This window comes from Bufo gargarizans, chromosome 2, assembly GCF_014858855.1.
Source record: "Bufo gargarizans isolate SCDJY-AF-19 chromosome 2, ASM1485885v1, whole genome shotgun sequence".
Lineage (NCBI taxonomy): Eukaryota > Metazoa > Chordata > Amphibia > Anura > Bufonidae > Bufo > Bufo gargarizans.
Window position 1 is genome coordinate 57,594,267 of NC_058081.1, and position 15,613 is coordinate 57,609,879.

Here is a 15,613-nt window from a genome sequence, read left to right on the forward strand (position 1 = left end):
ATGTCTTGGTTGACTGTTCTACACTTCACCCTCATCTCCATGATTCTGGGAATGTCTTCTTCTCTACCAGGGAATCAAACAAGGATTCCTCTTAAACATTCAAACCTTGGTTTGAAAACTTCATCCAGTCTACATGAAAAGACAGACTCCCAGAAGATGAAATACTCTCCTTTCATGATGCAGCTCTATCAGACCCTCATCATGAAAAACATAACAGAGCTTTCTAGCCTGGAACACTCCGTTCTTCAAGATTCTGACACCATTCTAAGCCTCTCTGCCAAACGTAAGTCTTTATTGATTATAGTAGGATAATTGATATATATATTTTTGTTCCAGATTTTTCTATAACCACTGTAGACACCTAAAGCTAAGTGTTTTATTTCTTATAATTCCTACCCTATAGAGAAGATGTTGACCCATTTTTAACGTATATAACATTGAATGCATTGTATTTGGCAAAATTAATGATCATGTAGCACAGTTGTTGACCATAATTTTCTCTCATTGCTTCTAGGTTGCTCTCAACTAACAAATCATTGGATGTTATCCTTTGATATATCTTCCCTCACAAACAACAATGAAATAAAATTGGCCGAGCTAAGGATGCAGCTTTCTTCTACTGAGAGAAACCATGAAGTGACTCTTGATATCTATCACAGTGAAGAAGGCAGATTAAAGATCTTTCTGGGGTCAATGAAAGTTGACCTTAGTAGTGAAAACGTATCGACTTTAAAGACTGTCAATGTCACCAGAATTATACAATCTTATTTCCATCAAGAAAAACTTTATAATAATCAAAAAGACATGAAGCACAAGGGAACATTCAAGAATGGCCAAGGAACCAGCTGTACAGAGGTGCCAACTGAAAGAATTATGTTGGTGGTCTTTTCCAAGGACACTCCTTCTAATAACCTCCATAGATATCCCAACCTCATCCAGACAGTCGAGTCCTCTAAATATGTGATGACCCCAGTGTCTGGTACTAGGATACTTAGGAAAGGTAGAAATGCAATGCATGGCATGATCATGGCCAACTTTCCTACCAAATCTATTGAAGATGGAAGACCCTTGTGTAGAAGAGTGGACATGATTGTGGACTTTGAAAAGATTGGATGGGGAGACCAGATAATCTATCCCAAGAAGTTCAATGCATACAGATGTGAAGGAGCCTGTCCCACACCTCTGAACGAGATCTTCAAGCCAACGAATCATGCCTACTTTAAAGTAATTATTACCTTTTATCTGTATATTTATTTGCATTTATTAACTTTACTGTTACATTTACATAGTCATGATAAATTACAGTTTCTTGATCAAATACTTTTTTTAATCTTTTTTATCTTTTTTTTTAGAGTTTGTTGAAGTTGTACAATCCAGACACAATTGGTTGTTCCTCGTGTGTCCCAGTGAAGATGAGCCCATTATCAATGTTGATGTATGAAGAAGGAAAGGTGGTCTTGAAGCACCATGAAGATATGATTGTTGAAGAATGTGGATGTCATTGAGAGGACATAACAGGAATTTTATACTTGCCATAGTTGCTGTAATTGATATATGATAACTTGTAGTGGTCTTACAAGAGACCTTCCAGGCATCCACATAGAAATGCTTTCGAGTGTAACACTAGACAGCAAGGTTATAACTATAAAGGTGGAGAGGCTATAGTCGAACTAAAAGGCACTTTTATCCCATATGAGAAGACCAAAGCTATGAAAGATCTGTGATGTTTGGGGACCATATAAGAGATTGTGCCTAGAGAAAAAAACTAAAGAAATGAAGCAAATAATCTCTAAATATTAATTCATGTTCCTAAGATAATATTTATATACATCATTATGTAGATTTATTGTTGATTGTGAGAGGTGTAATAAAAATATTTTATTTGCAATTCTGTCTTGTGTGTTTTTGCTTTGGGACGAGGCTACATGTATTAGAGAAGTACAATCCGTCTGCACCATTGTATTTACAAAAGCGATGAGCTCAGTCTATAAATGAGCGAAATGATTCTACAGACTCAATTTGTCAAATGAGCAGGGCTGTTCGGATCAATTTGTCCAATCAGCAGGGCTTCTTCAGTTCTGTAGGATTCATTTTGCTCATCTCTAGTTTCAACCAATACATAATGTAAAATGCTTAAAGGGATTCAGTCAGCCACATTTTACCCCCTACAGTAAAACATAGCTACTTGTAGGTCTCTCTGAGCTGTATTAAATAATGCCCTTATTATCTAATAGTCTTGATTTATTTCTTCATAAAATCGTTTTTAGTGATGTGCTAATGACTTACATAAGGTGCCCAAGGGGATGTCCTTTCCTAAATTGGTGCCCAGCCGCACCCCTCGATCCGGTGCCCAGCACCGCCTTCCTAAGTCCAGCGCGGCCTCTAAAATAAAATATTCAAGAGTCGGTGCGCTGACGTAATCCCTGAGCATGTTTGAAATCCCGCGCGTGCGCACTACACACTGTAGTCTGTGCCCGTGTGGACTACAGGTAAGGGCATCGTCGAGTGAAGGGGCTTAAGGACATAAAAAATGCACATTCTGGACAAAGGCTCCTGGACTTGATTGCCTCAAACCGGTTACATTGCTTGAGAAAGGCCCCATTGTGCTGGGTTGAAAATTTGCAATCTCAGTATACTGCATCTCAGAGTAAAACAGAGCTGTCTTCTGTCATGAATTCCATACCTGCTAATAATGATGAGATAACTCTGCTGGCCCAGTCCCATTCTATATTGTAAATCTGAAAAGCGGCTTTTCTTTGCTGCTCCAGGGCCCAGTGTAAAACCTGGGCTAATTGCACTGTGCTAGAGGCCCATTAGTTTATATGTTGGCCTCTCGAACTCTCCACAGTGCTGCACCTTCATACATCTCCTCCCTCATCTCCATCTACCACCCTACTCGTGCTCTCCTTTCTGTTAGCAACCTAAGATTAATAACCTCCATAATTTGTACCTCTCACTCCCGTCTTCAAGACTTTTCTCGAGCTGCACCTACTCTCTGGAATACTCTGCCCTGGAATACTAGGTCAATCCTCAACTTCTCTATCTTCAAACGTGCCTTAAAAACACATCTTTTCAGGCAGGTTTATCAAGCTACCTAAACTGACTATTCCTCAACTAAACCTCCCGCCACCAACTCCTCTGGCCTGAACTCGATCCTCTAGTAGTCCCAAACCCGAAGCAGATCGTCCGGCACCATTCCTGTCAGTTCAATAATGGCTCAAATCCTATTTATCACAATCAAATACCTTATGTGTCACCCCCAATTCCTTTATAGATTGTAAGCTCTTGCGAGCAGGGCCCTGACTCCTAGTGTTTCAGTCGCATATTAGCCAGTTAGTTTTGATTCGTACATGAACCCTATGAATTTGTAAAGCGCTGCATAATATGGTGGCGCTATATAAATACATTTTATTATTATTATTATTTATATCATTACACACTCGTGCACACCGTGCCATTGGCAGTATTGGGTGGCCTCATAGAGAAGCTAGTAAACAATAAACCACGTACTATGAGGTACAAGCCTAAGGGAATTTGACTCGAGGTCCCAGCCAGATAAAAATAGGAACAATTGGCAGCATTCTCAAGGAATTAAAAAGGTCGTTCTTTTACTCAGACTCAAGTGTTACAATATTTCATCTTATTATTATAGCCTTTCTCAAGCAAATACAAAGGTGCAACTGCCATATATATATATCTATACCATACAATTCTTTTGGGCTTGTATATATATTACAAAATTTAAAAGGGCATTGTGTGACAGTTCAAATAAAACATAAGTACTGTGTAAGGCTACTTTTATACCTCCGGTGTGAAACTTTGGCATGGCCGTTCATATTCTATAGCATGCAGTGGCTTGTGTCTGGCCGCTTCTCCACTTGTCGGCCGGAATGTGTTCGGATCTCCGCCGGATGCCATTATACTTAATGGGGCGAGTGGACATTAAGTCTGTATGTAGTAGCGCCAGATACAGAGAATTTTAGATATGTGAAAGTAGCATACAATATATATAAAAACGTGATCAGTTAATAAATCCCATACAACAAGGAGTCCATAATGCCAGTTTTTATTTTTCTACTGTCCTTCGGTGCCCGACTATTACCGTTCAAAGCTGCACTGAAATACACAGTCCGGACTGCTGTGTTATACTAACGTAATGTCTGGCACTTCTGTGTGCTACGCCCTTCAGTCCTAAAAATGCATTTCAGTGAAGCTTTGAAACCGGGCAGCAGGGTAATGGGGGTAGTATTAAAATAAAAAATAGTGATCTGGACTATTTATCTGCATGACTACTCGTATTACAGCTTGTACTAGTCCAAGATCATGGTGATAGCTTTACTTAAAGGGAACCTGTCACCAGTTTTATGGTGTCCTAACTAAGGGCAACATAAATAAGTGATTCGCTTAGTAAAATGCTGGGTCACTTTCTTTAATTGACCCAGTCAATCTGCCAACATCTTGTATTGAAAAGCTCCAGCTGATAATGATGGTCATGAATATTCATGAGCTCCTGACTCTCCCCGCCCACCTGCTGCTGAATGACAGTTTGTTTCCTCATGAATCAGCAACAGGTGGGCAGGGGAGTGGCTATAGCTCTGAATTAAATATACGCTGGACTTAATGACATCACGCCGGACTCGAATCAGCTCATTAGCATGCGGCATCTTTGTGTATATTATGAGGTAACCTTCTGTCACACCAGTAAGTGAATACATCTAAGGCACTTTTTAGTAGGTAATGATTGTATATAATTATTTAGATTATAATCAAATATCCACATGACAGGTTCCCTTTAAGCGTCATAGGGACAAATCCTCACCAACCATTTTCCATTAGTTCTACAGCACATGTCCAAATGCAGTAGGGAAGCAGAGCTCTCAGAAAACCTGTAGCCCATGTCTGACATATGCATTGAACACTAGACTTTGTGCCCCCACCTTAGAGAAGGGCAAAACACTGTCAAAGATACTGACATTTACAGAGATTATAGCAAACTACACTCACCATTGTAATTTCACGTAATACTTGTTCTATAGGCATACACAATAATAATTAAACATGACATTTACTGTCTCAATGTAAAGTCAATGGGGGACGGATCCGCTTGAAGATTGAGCCACATTGTGGCATCTTCAAACGGATCCGTCCCCATTGACTTACATTGTAAGTCTGGACGGATCCGCACGCCTCCGCACGGCCAGGCGGACACCCGAACGCTGCAAGCAGCGTTCAGCTGTCCGCCTGTCCGTGCGGAGGCGAGCGGAGCGGAGGCTGAACGCCACCAGACTGATGCAGTCTGAGCGGATCCGCCTCCATTCAGACTGCATCAGGGGTGGACGGCTGCGTTCGGGTCCGCTCGTGAGCTCCTTCAAACGGAGCTCACGAACGGAATACCGAACGCTAGTGTGAAAGCAGCCTTAATAAGACAACGCAGTGCTGGCAAAATATATTTGTTAATGTGTGTCTGAAAACTCCAAATACTATATGATTTATATTTGTGTACATAAATGTCATTTAATCTAAGTAGAAAAGGGAGTTAAATAGAAGAACTTATTTCAAGTCCTAGGCAACCAACAAAGTGTTAAGACTTAAGGGCACAAAAGCAGTGAAGGTAAGTATCTCCATTTAAACACAAACTTCAGCATAGTGCAGACCTTTTCCGCAGTGCTTTACAGACATTAGCATCACATTGTCCACAATAGGGCTCACAATCTAAGTTCCCTATCAGTATGTCTTTGGAGTATAGGAGGAAACTGGAGTACCCAGAGGAAACCCATGCAAACAGGGTGTGAACATATAAACTCCATGCAGATTCGAACCAGGACCCCAGTGCTTCAAGGCAACAGTGCTAATCACTGAGTAAATTATGTCTTCCTTGGAGCTTAAAGCTTTGCTATATATAAGTAATATCACTAGTTCACTAAATAAAAGATAATAATTAACCTCCCAACAGTCACGTTAAAATTGGAAAAAACCTCCCAAAAATGTAACTTTTTTATTGTATGGTCAAAGAGAGCTCGCGTTGTCTCGCCATGGTTACCAAATTTTTAGGAACCTGTCGTGTGTTCTGGTTATCCAACTGGACATTTCCTTGAATTTACATATCTGGCCCACCTTCTTCTTTCATTCCTGGATGGAAGGGGGTCTCGCATCTAACCAATGTAATGGAATTAGTGATCTAGCTAATGCAAATAAATGTGCACTGTGGTCCCCCTTGGATGGTGTGTATAATTTATTGGGTCTCGCTAAGACTATTATGTCCATCGAGATCCTGAACTCCCTTCCTATGATCTTCCTGAGCTTTTCTTGTTTTCCATCCCAGTATGGGCGTATCTCTGTGCAATCCCACCAAATATGAGAGAGTGATACCACTCCCTCCCCTCAATGCCAGCAATGTGCCGAACCAGTCAGACCCTTTCTGTATAGCAATTTAGAGGTTCTATACCAACTGGATAGGAGTTTATAGTGTCCTTCCTACATATGGATGCATAATGAAAAACCGTGTGATGTTGCTAGAACTCTCCTCACCTCCCCCTCCGTCAGCGACAGGCCCAACTCCTTCTCCCGCTCTGTCAGGAAAGGGGGCTTGACATCTCTCCCCTGACCCCCCAGCAGCGCGTAAAGGACTGACACTTTTCTTTGTTTCAAAATTGGAGAGATAATAAGCTTATTAAAAAGAATTACTGATTCCCTTATTTCATGCTTCTTTAGAACACTGCGGCAGATCGTTTTAAAGTGGGATTGGCAAAGGAAGAGAGAAGAAGGCTGTCTGAGGCCTTCAGGCAGAGCTTCAGGTGGAGGAAACTGGCCTTCCCGAAAAAAACTTTCTAGACTTGTGGAGGCAAAAGTGCTTTAGAGTGCTTGATAGGTCCCTGCTGGGGATACCATCAATTCTGGTAGTAGGCTGGCTGGCATTAGCCGGGAGATTCCCAGTATAAGTGTGGTGTTTAGTTTGGACCTTGTCTCCCATAGCCCCCTTAGTAGTCGATCACAGGTCTTTGAGTCTGAAGATTGACCCTTTGGAAGCCATAGCCGTTGTTGGAAAGAGAGACCAGTGGCATATTCCGCCAGCCTAGTTACATTTATCTGTCTCTTTTGGGTCTACTATTTCAAGCCATCTATTTAATTGAATCGCCTGGTAGTACCTATGGATGTCCGGTATCCCCAGATGTCCCTCCTCCCTACTTCTAACCAGTACATGATAAGGGATTCTTTCCCTCCTCCTTTTCCACAAATAGCTTGAGAAGGCTCATTTGATGTCTGTGAACAGACTAGAGGGTAACGCAATCGGGACCATCTGTAGTGTGTATAGGATCTTAGGGAAAGCATGTTTACCAAATAGATGTCCCGTTGGTCCCCTGGTATCTTTATACCCAAGTATGACTGTGGTCTTTTCGAAATTGAGAAAGGTGCAATCCTGCTCAGTCTTGTGAGTTAATCCCTAGACAGTGTGACATTTAACATTTCAGATTTTGTATTATTAACTTTAAAGTCAGAGAGTGCACTAAATGCTTTCAGTTTATTATCTAGGCTCGGCATCCCTGTCTCTGGATTAGTGACTTGAAAAATCAGGTCATCAGCAAAAGCTGAGCATTTAAGGTCCCTTGATTAGAGGGTCCTGACAAATTGATTGTATTAGCGTTTCTCTCCCATATTTGACCATTGTGGGTCAGTTTGCTTGCTAATAATTGGGTTTATAATGCTCGGGGCAGAGGAGCTACAGCTTCATGCTGCCATCCACTCCAGCAGCCAGGCTCCACCCTGCATTTTTAACCCCTTAGTGACATTAATTTTAGCATTAATATTTTCATCCTTTGTGTTTTAGCAGTCATAACTTTTAAATTTTTTCATCTAAATATTATTATTTTTTGTGTGGAATTTTTTAATGGTGTTCACAGGGTGGTAAAAATAATATAATTTTATTATGTGGGTCTGTACGGTGATGATAATCCCACATTTCTATATATTTTTGCTGTTTTTGTTCTCCTCCTGCAGCCTGTCAGCTCTGTAGCTGCTCCCTTATTCTCCTCTAGACTGACAGGGAGGGGGGGGGGGGCTACTTTAACTTCTCATATCTCTGGTTTAGTACCAACTAGAGATATTGTTTAATAGTTTGCATTCCAAACTTTAAGACAATACCAGAATGACTGAAATCTGTTCAGTACAGGGGGAGATATCACTGGCTCCACATTTTTTCTGCCCCCTGGAGCGCCACAAGCCAAGCACCACCGGTCTATGAGTTGAAACTGAAGCTCATCACCAGATAAGTAATTTACTGGTATTAGGTATGATTTATTGTATCATAGTAGTCACACAAATGTATTGCTCGGTCCCATAGACCAGTGCTGGCTTGTGGATGCTCCAGTTTTGTTTTGTTTGGTTTTGTTTGCTGTTGCCTTTTTGGTCTCTGTATTGGTGACGTATCTGTGACACATATGTTATGATAATATCCTTTTTTTGCTTGTGACGTATCTGTGGGACATATGTTATGATAATAGACTTTTTTTTGCGTCCCCTGACGAACCTTCTGGATGAGAAGGGGAAACGTGTCGGGATGAGTTGTATCATGCTGTGATCGAGTCTGTATATCTATACTTTTCTATCTAAACATATACTTAGTGTATACTGAGACCCAGGTTAATCTTCATTGATATAGCATGAATAGAATTTTTTATTTTTAATAAGGGTGTTACAAGGACAGGTAGTCTAGGTACGTGGACAGAGTGCCCCTACCATCCAGGTGCATCTCTGGGCAGAGGATAATTTGAGGGACATTTAGGGACAGACACTAGGGAACTTTAGGTGCTGGCCCCCCCTCTATCCATAAGTAATTACGGTTTACCTGGTCCAGTATAGCTCTATTCAGTGTTTGTCCATGTATGTATTGGTCCCTTTTAAGGGATCCGTGTTTAATGATCTATAATAAAAGTTATGTTTTAGGTAGTTGTTTTCAGTGATAGTGATTTGATTCTACAACTACCATATTAGTATTTTCCCTTGTTGAGAATTATTTGTTTCCAGGGGGGTTATTAGTCTAGGTAAAAAAAAGGTTCATATAACAGAGTTTTAAGGACCAAGGAACACTTTTTATAGTATAATATCTGTGACAAGCTCTCTTTATATTGACCATTGGATTTTTTCTATATTGAGACTAGGAGCCCATTGATTACAGATTAAGTGATTTTTTTGTATTGTTTTATACTCTGTATTTGATCTGTCTGTATAAGTGTTTTTCACTTGTTAGTAGATGTTTTACCCACTTAGCCTTTAAGTCCATTATATTTCAGTATTTAAAAATTTACTATATAACATTTAGGGGGAGTTATATCAAACTGGTGTAAATTAGAAATAGCTTAGTTGAATTTAGCAACCAATCAGATTCCACCTTTCATTTTTCATAGCTTATTTGGAAAATAAAAGGTGGAATCTGATTGGTTTCTATGGGCAATTAAGCCAGTTGTACTTTATACCAGTTTGATAAATTTCCCCCTTAGTATCAGTAGTAGGATAGAGCAGGTAATGTGCTTATTGTTTATAGGGTGACACAAAGAGAGGGTAGAAAATTTCCAGCCACTCTGGTTGGGACCCATGGCATCCATTGACATAGTTGGGTTGGTAGACTCTTGTATTGATCTGTGATGCAAGCTGTGAGTTGGGCTATACACCGCAGAATCTTAGAGATAATTGAAGCAATTGGTTAGTCTGCAGAGATGAGAAGGGTTACAGTCACAGGGATGGTAAGAGAAAGCACTTAGCTTTCTGGAGGGAGCTGTCTGGACTATGTCTAAATGATAGATATATATAACAGAGCTTTAAGCTATCGATGAATATCTTTCTTTATGTTGTTCACCATTGGGTGGTGGTTATGTTGGCTGGCAAAGTGCTTGCCATTAATTATAGGTTAAGTGATAGTGTTTGTCCAATAATGATAGGTTATTTTTTACTCTGTATATGATCTGTCTATATATCTCTTTTATCAATGTTTATCAAAATGTTTAGCCACTTAGCCTATGTTAAGCCTATTGTGTTGCTATAACTTAGAATCCACTGCAAAACAGAACTTTTACATATTCAATTCAGTAGAGTAGTGAGGGAACTAGGGCAGGGAAGATGATAATGGAGAATCATATTACCCTGGACAGGTCCCCTGCATCCATTAGCTCTTTAATAAAATACCAGCTCTGCTACATTTTTCCGATTTGACGTAGAAGAGCAAGTTGTTAACTGTATAACAGAAAAACAGGGCGCACCATAGGGTAAAAACATTTGGGAGTTTAGAGTAAACTCCAATTTTGGAGGCTCACCTTATAGGGTTGTGCAAATGTAGGCACAACGCTATTGAAGACGTGTCGGCGATATATTCAATCCCGAATTTGAGAAGTCTGTATGCAGTCACGGACACAGGTGTCCTTAGATGAGCGTGCCAAGGCCCACATAGAGGATTTGTATAAAGTAGAAGAGAGGAGCATCCCTCGGCGCAAGGAATCAACCAGATGCGGATGATGAATCTTCAGATATATTTATTGCAACCACACAACCTGTTTCGGGGATAGAATCCCCTTTATCAGGTGAAAAGTATTGCATAACACATAGACAAACATGCTGTATATATATACATACACAAATGGTCACATGTAGATAGGTCAGAGGGGAAGTGGGCGTTGCTCTGAAACATCCCCAGACTGAGGCCACAAAGATAATGTTCAAACTAAATGAATGGGGCACATATAGATATTTACTGCCACATTGGGCTTACAAGCTAACCTTAAAACTGTATTCTAATACATAACATACAAACAGATCGCTGTGAATGTTCCTAAATTCTGCCCATCGCTAAAGAGGAAGAGGTACGATCCCCAGGGTCACATGATCACTACTCCGATCATGTGACCTATGATGTAAGCTATTGTTTTTTTCCGATTTGAAACTGGTGAACTAAAAGGGGTAGTCCAGGATTCTGATAGTGATTACCTATCCGCTGGATGGACCAACAATATCTGATTGGTGGTTGGACCAGTGGTGCACATCGGCCAATCAGCTTTCTTGCAGTAGCTTTGGCGCTGGAAGTTGGTGAGAGAACTGCATAGCTCCGTCTGTTATGTAGCTAGTTACTGTAGCACTGCTTTCATTCACTTCAAAAGGCAATTTTACAAGCAAAAGGTTTTTTAGGGAATTAAATTTATTATTTTAGTTTTCAATCTCCATTTTTGCAGGATAACTACTAGTTTAATGTCATAAAGTTGGGGTAGATATAAAGTTTTCAATAAAAAAAACTTTGTGGGTGGAAAAATCTATTATACCATTTTATTCTTTATTATTTTTAAATGATTCCTTTTTCATTTTATTTTGTTTTTTTTATTATTTTTGTGCTGCTACATTCCATTAGCTATATGTTATTGTATTTTTTCTATTTTAACATTTGGCTACATTAGGGCTTATTTTTGCAATCAATTTTATTTGTGCCAATTTGAAGTATATTAGTTTTGTAATCATTTTTGGGGAGCAAACTATTAGGTTTTGAATTTGGCAGAGCCTATTAATCTTATACACATTGTATTTGGGGGCCTTTGCCATTGCACCCCATCATCATCCCACAATTGAGCCAAAGGGGTAACATTGGGCTTATTGAAAAAGTCCTTGAGGCCATAGCCACACTATTACAAGTGCAGTTCAGATAGTAAATGTTGACTATTTCAGTAACCAAAATATTGTTTAAAGCAAAATACTAGCATAAAAAAAAAGAAGCCAAATAAACATCTGCATGGAGTTTGTAAATTCTCTCTGGTTTTGTTTTGTTTCCCTTTGGGAATTTCAACTTCTTCTCATATTAGTAGGTCAACTGACTGTGTGTAAAATGTGACCTAGTGACTATGTGTGTTTGAAAAATTCGATTATAGCAACCACTGGTAAAAGAAACTGATATAAAGGTATGCCATGCACAGAATATGTAGATAATAGAGATAAGATATTGCAAATGATGACAGATCAAAACATTACAGAAACTGAATTCTTGAAAGCATATGATAATCTTATCCAATAAGCATCTTCCCAGTAAAATCATACTGTAGGTGTTACTGTAACATCCACACCTCTGGGATAAAACAAAACTTTGACACCTATGATATAGAGGTGTTACTGGGCAAACAATGAGTTCAGAGGATTGTACTATTCAGATAGAAATACATTATTTGAAGTGGGAGATCAAAGTTTTCTATAAGTGTTAGTAACATATAATACACCATGTGCAGGTACACACTCTGATAAACTCATCAAAGTAATATCTCTTCATCTAAACAGGTCTACAAGGTTTGTAAGCTGTTTTTAATTTGTGTTCAGGTCAGACCTTCACCTGACCACAGTCCCAGAAAAGTGGGCCTTTACCAAACCCACATAAAGAACACCTTCTCATATAATAATATATAACTTTTAATAATAGCTTAAAAATGCATGCTCACATAAAGCTCAGACCCCAAGGGTCAAGATACCAGGTACGAATGGGATACCTATTATTTCAGAACTAATGAGGATACCTAGTTTTCCCTATACATCCCTCGCTAGATCTTAGCTGAGATCTAGCGATGGATGTATAGGGAAAACTAGGTATCATCATTAGTTCTATGTGCTCCCTATTTGTCGCCATTATAGATTGTTTACCAGCAAGCATCCTCACTACGTCCGTCTCTGTGGTGAGTCCCCTGCAAATTTATGGGCCTTATTCATCACACCATGAGTAATCCCAGAATAAATAACCCATTGTTCTGAAATAATAGATATCCCATTCGTATCTGGTATCTTGACCCATGGGGTCTGAGCTTTATGTGAGCATACGTTTTTAAGATATTATTAAAAGTTATATTTTATTATTTGGGAAGGTGTTCTAGCTTTATGTACTATTTATACTTCCTCATTTTTGTCTATATACTGCCAAGGCGGTCTTGTGTTCTAATGACTTTATCAAACCCAGTTGAGTAATTAGATAGATAGATACCATAGTTTTTACTCCATAAGATATACTTTTTCCCTTGAAAATTGGTAAGAAATGTCAGTGTGTCTTATGGAACAAATAAATAAAGTTAGACTATAGATAAATAGACGATAGATGGACTATAAAAAGACTATAGAAGAAAGAATAGAAGAAAGATATGTCTTGCATATTACTGCACATATATGGAATGATTAATAACAGATGTAATTTTAGGCTGTACAAACAACAGTATCAAAAATATCCTTATTGCAAATCTACAGACAGAAATTACATAGATAGATAGACCATGAGATGGGTGAAATAATAAAGAAAAGATAAAGAAAAATATTGCAAAGAACAGATCAAAAACATTCCAGACACTAAATGTATTAAAACATATGATAACCTAATCAGAAAGTAGTTGTTACTGTAACATCCACACCTCTGGGATAACACAAAAATGTGACACCTATAATATAGAAGTGTTACTGGCAAACAATGAGAGGATTGTATAGTTCAGGGTGATAGGAATACATAATTCGAAGTAGAAGGTAATAGTTTTCTAGAAGTGTTAGTAAGACACAATATCCTATGTACAGGTACACACTGATACAATCATCGAAAATAATATAGAACTATAACAATCTACCTTAAAAAAAAAATGACTTCATTATTGCAAATCTACAGATGAATAGATAAACAGATAGATAGATATAGAGATCTCCGTACTGCATTCAAATGAACTTTTGACTAAAGCGACTATGCTCAACACTATTCACTTGAAAAAAAGTAATCACATCATTATTGCAAAACCTAAAACTTATTAACTGTGTGCCCCTCACAAACTCTTTTCTTTTTTTGATTATCAAGCAGAGTTTCTGTTCTATAGACATTAATGGAGACTTTTCTTATATAAACAGGTACTTATGTCACCTAATGACTTGGTTTATTTGCATAATAGAAGAAGTGTCTATTGTGGCCTTGACCTTTGTTGTGTTTACATAGATGAAAGGTCAAAGGTGTTAACATGAAGACCTTTGATCCATAGATATATAAGTTAAGAGAACCCTCAAGACCTCACTTCATCCTTGGAGAAGTTCTGAACAACATCTCCTGAGAGACATTACAGAAGACCGATTTAGAAATGTCTTGGTTGACTGTTCTACACTTCACCCTCCTCTCCATGATTCTGGGAATGTCTTCTTCTCTACCAGGGAATCAAACAAGGATTCCTCTTAAACATTCAAACCTTGGTTTGAAAACTTCATCCAGTCTACATGAAAAGACAGACTCCCAGAAGATGAAATACTCTCCTTTCATGATGCAGCTCTATCAGACCCTCATCATGAAGAACATAACAGACCTTTCTAGCCTGGAACACTTCCGTTCTTCAAGATTCTGACACCATTCTAAGCCTCTCTGCCAAACGTAAGTCTTTATTGATTATAGTAAGATAATTGATATATATATTGTTGTTCCAGATTTTTCTATAACCACTGTAGACACCAAAAGCTAAGTGTTTTATCTCTTATAATTCCTACCCTATAGAGGAGATGTTGACCAATTTTTAACGTATATAACATTGAATGCATTGTATTTGGCAAAATGAATGATCATGTAGCACAGTTGTTGACCATAATTTTCTCTCATTGCTTTTAGGTTGCTCTCAACTGACAAATCATTGGATGTTATCCTTTGATATATCTTCCCTCACAAACAACAATGAAATAAAATTGGCCGAGCTAAGGATGCAGCTTTCTTCTACTGAGAGAAACCATGAAGTGACTCTTGACATCTATCACAGTGAAGAAGCCAGATTAAAGATCTTTCTGGGGTCAATGAAAGTTGACCTTAGTAGTGAAAACGTATCGACTTTAAAGACTGTCAATGTCACCAGAATTATACAATCTTATTTCCATCAAGAAAAACTTTCTAATAATCAAATAGACATGAAGCACAAGGGAACATTCAAGAATGGCCAAGGAACCAGCTGTAAAGAGGTGCCAACTGAAAGAATTATGTTGGTGGTCTTTTCCAAGGACACTCCTTCTAATAACCTCCATGGATATCCCAATCTCATCCAGACAGTCAAGTCCTCTAAATATGTGATGACCCCAGTGTCTGGTACTAGGATACTTAGGAAAGGTAGAAATGCAATGCATGGCATGATCATGGCCAACTTTCCTACCAAATCTATTGAAGATGGAAGACCCTTGTGTAGAAGAGTGGACATGATTGTGGACTTTGAAAAGATTGGATGGGGAGACCAGATAATCTATCCCAAGAAGTTCAATGCATACAGATGTGAAGGAGCCTGTCCCACACCTCTGAGCGAGATCTTCAAGCCAACGAATCATGCCTACTTTAAAGTAATTACCTTTTTTCTGTATATTTATTTGCTTTTATTAACTTTACTGTTACATTTACATAGTCATGATAAATTACAGTTTCTTGATCAAATACTTTTTTAAAATCTTTTTAGAGTTTGTTGAAGTTGTACAATCCAGACACAATTGGTTGTTCCTCGTGTGTCCTAGTGAAGATGATCCCATTATCAATGTTGATGTATGAAGAAGGAAAGGTGGTCTTGAAGCACCATGAAGATATGATTGTTGAAGAATGTGGATGTCATTGAGAGGACATAACAGG

The 15,613-nt window shown here is 38.7% G+C and overlaps 1 protein-coding gene and 1 pseudogene across 1 annotated transcript; both read left to right on the top strand.

Annotated features, from left to right (window-relative positions):
• LOC122925615 (nodal homolog 2-A-like) lies at positions 1–1,505 on the top strand. The gene is made up of 3 exons (XM_044276970.1): positions 1–283; positions 515–1,224; positions 1,353–1,505. Exons 1-3 carry the CDS (start codon positions 1–3, stop codon positions 1,503–1,505), a joined length of 1,146 nt encoding a protein of 381 aa, XP_044132905.1.
• A 12,603-nt stretch (positions 1,506–14,108) lies between these two features.
• LOC122925616 lies at positions 14,109–15,599 on the top strand (annotated as a pseudogene).
• Positions 15,600–15,613: the final 14 nt, after the last annotated feature.

Coding starts and splice junctions, on each gene's coding strand:
- LOC122925615 (XM_044276970.1), top strand. CDS start 1: ATGTCTTGGTTGACTGTTCTACACTTCACCCTCATCTCCATGATTCTG. Junction 284..514: donor TCTAAGCCTCTCTGCCAAAC/GTAAGTCTTTAT, acceptor CATTGCTTCTAG/GTTGCTCTCAACTAACAAAT. Junction 1,225..1,352: donor CGAATCATGCCTACTTTAAA/GTAATTATTACC, acceptor CTTTTTTTTTAG/AGTTTGTTGAAGTTGTACAA.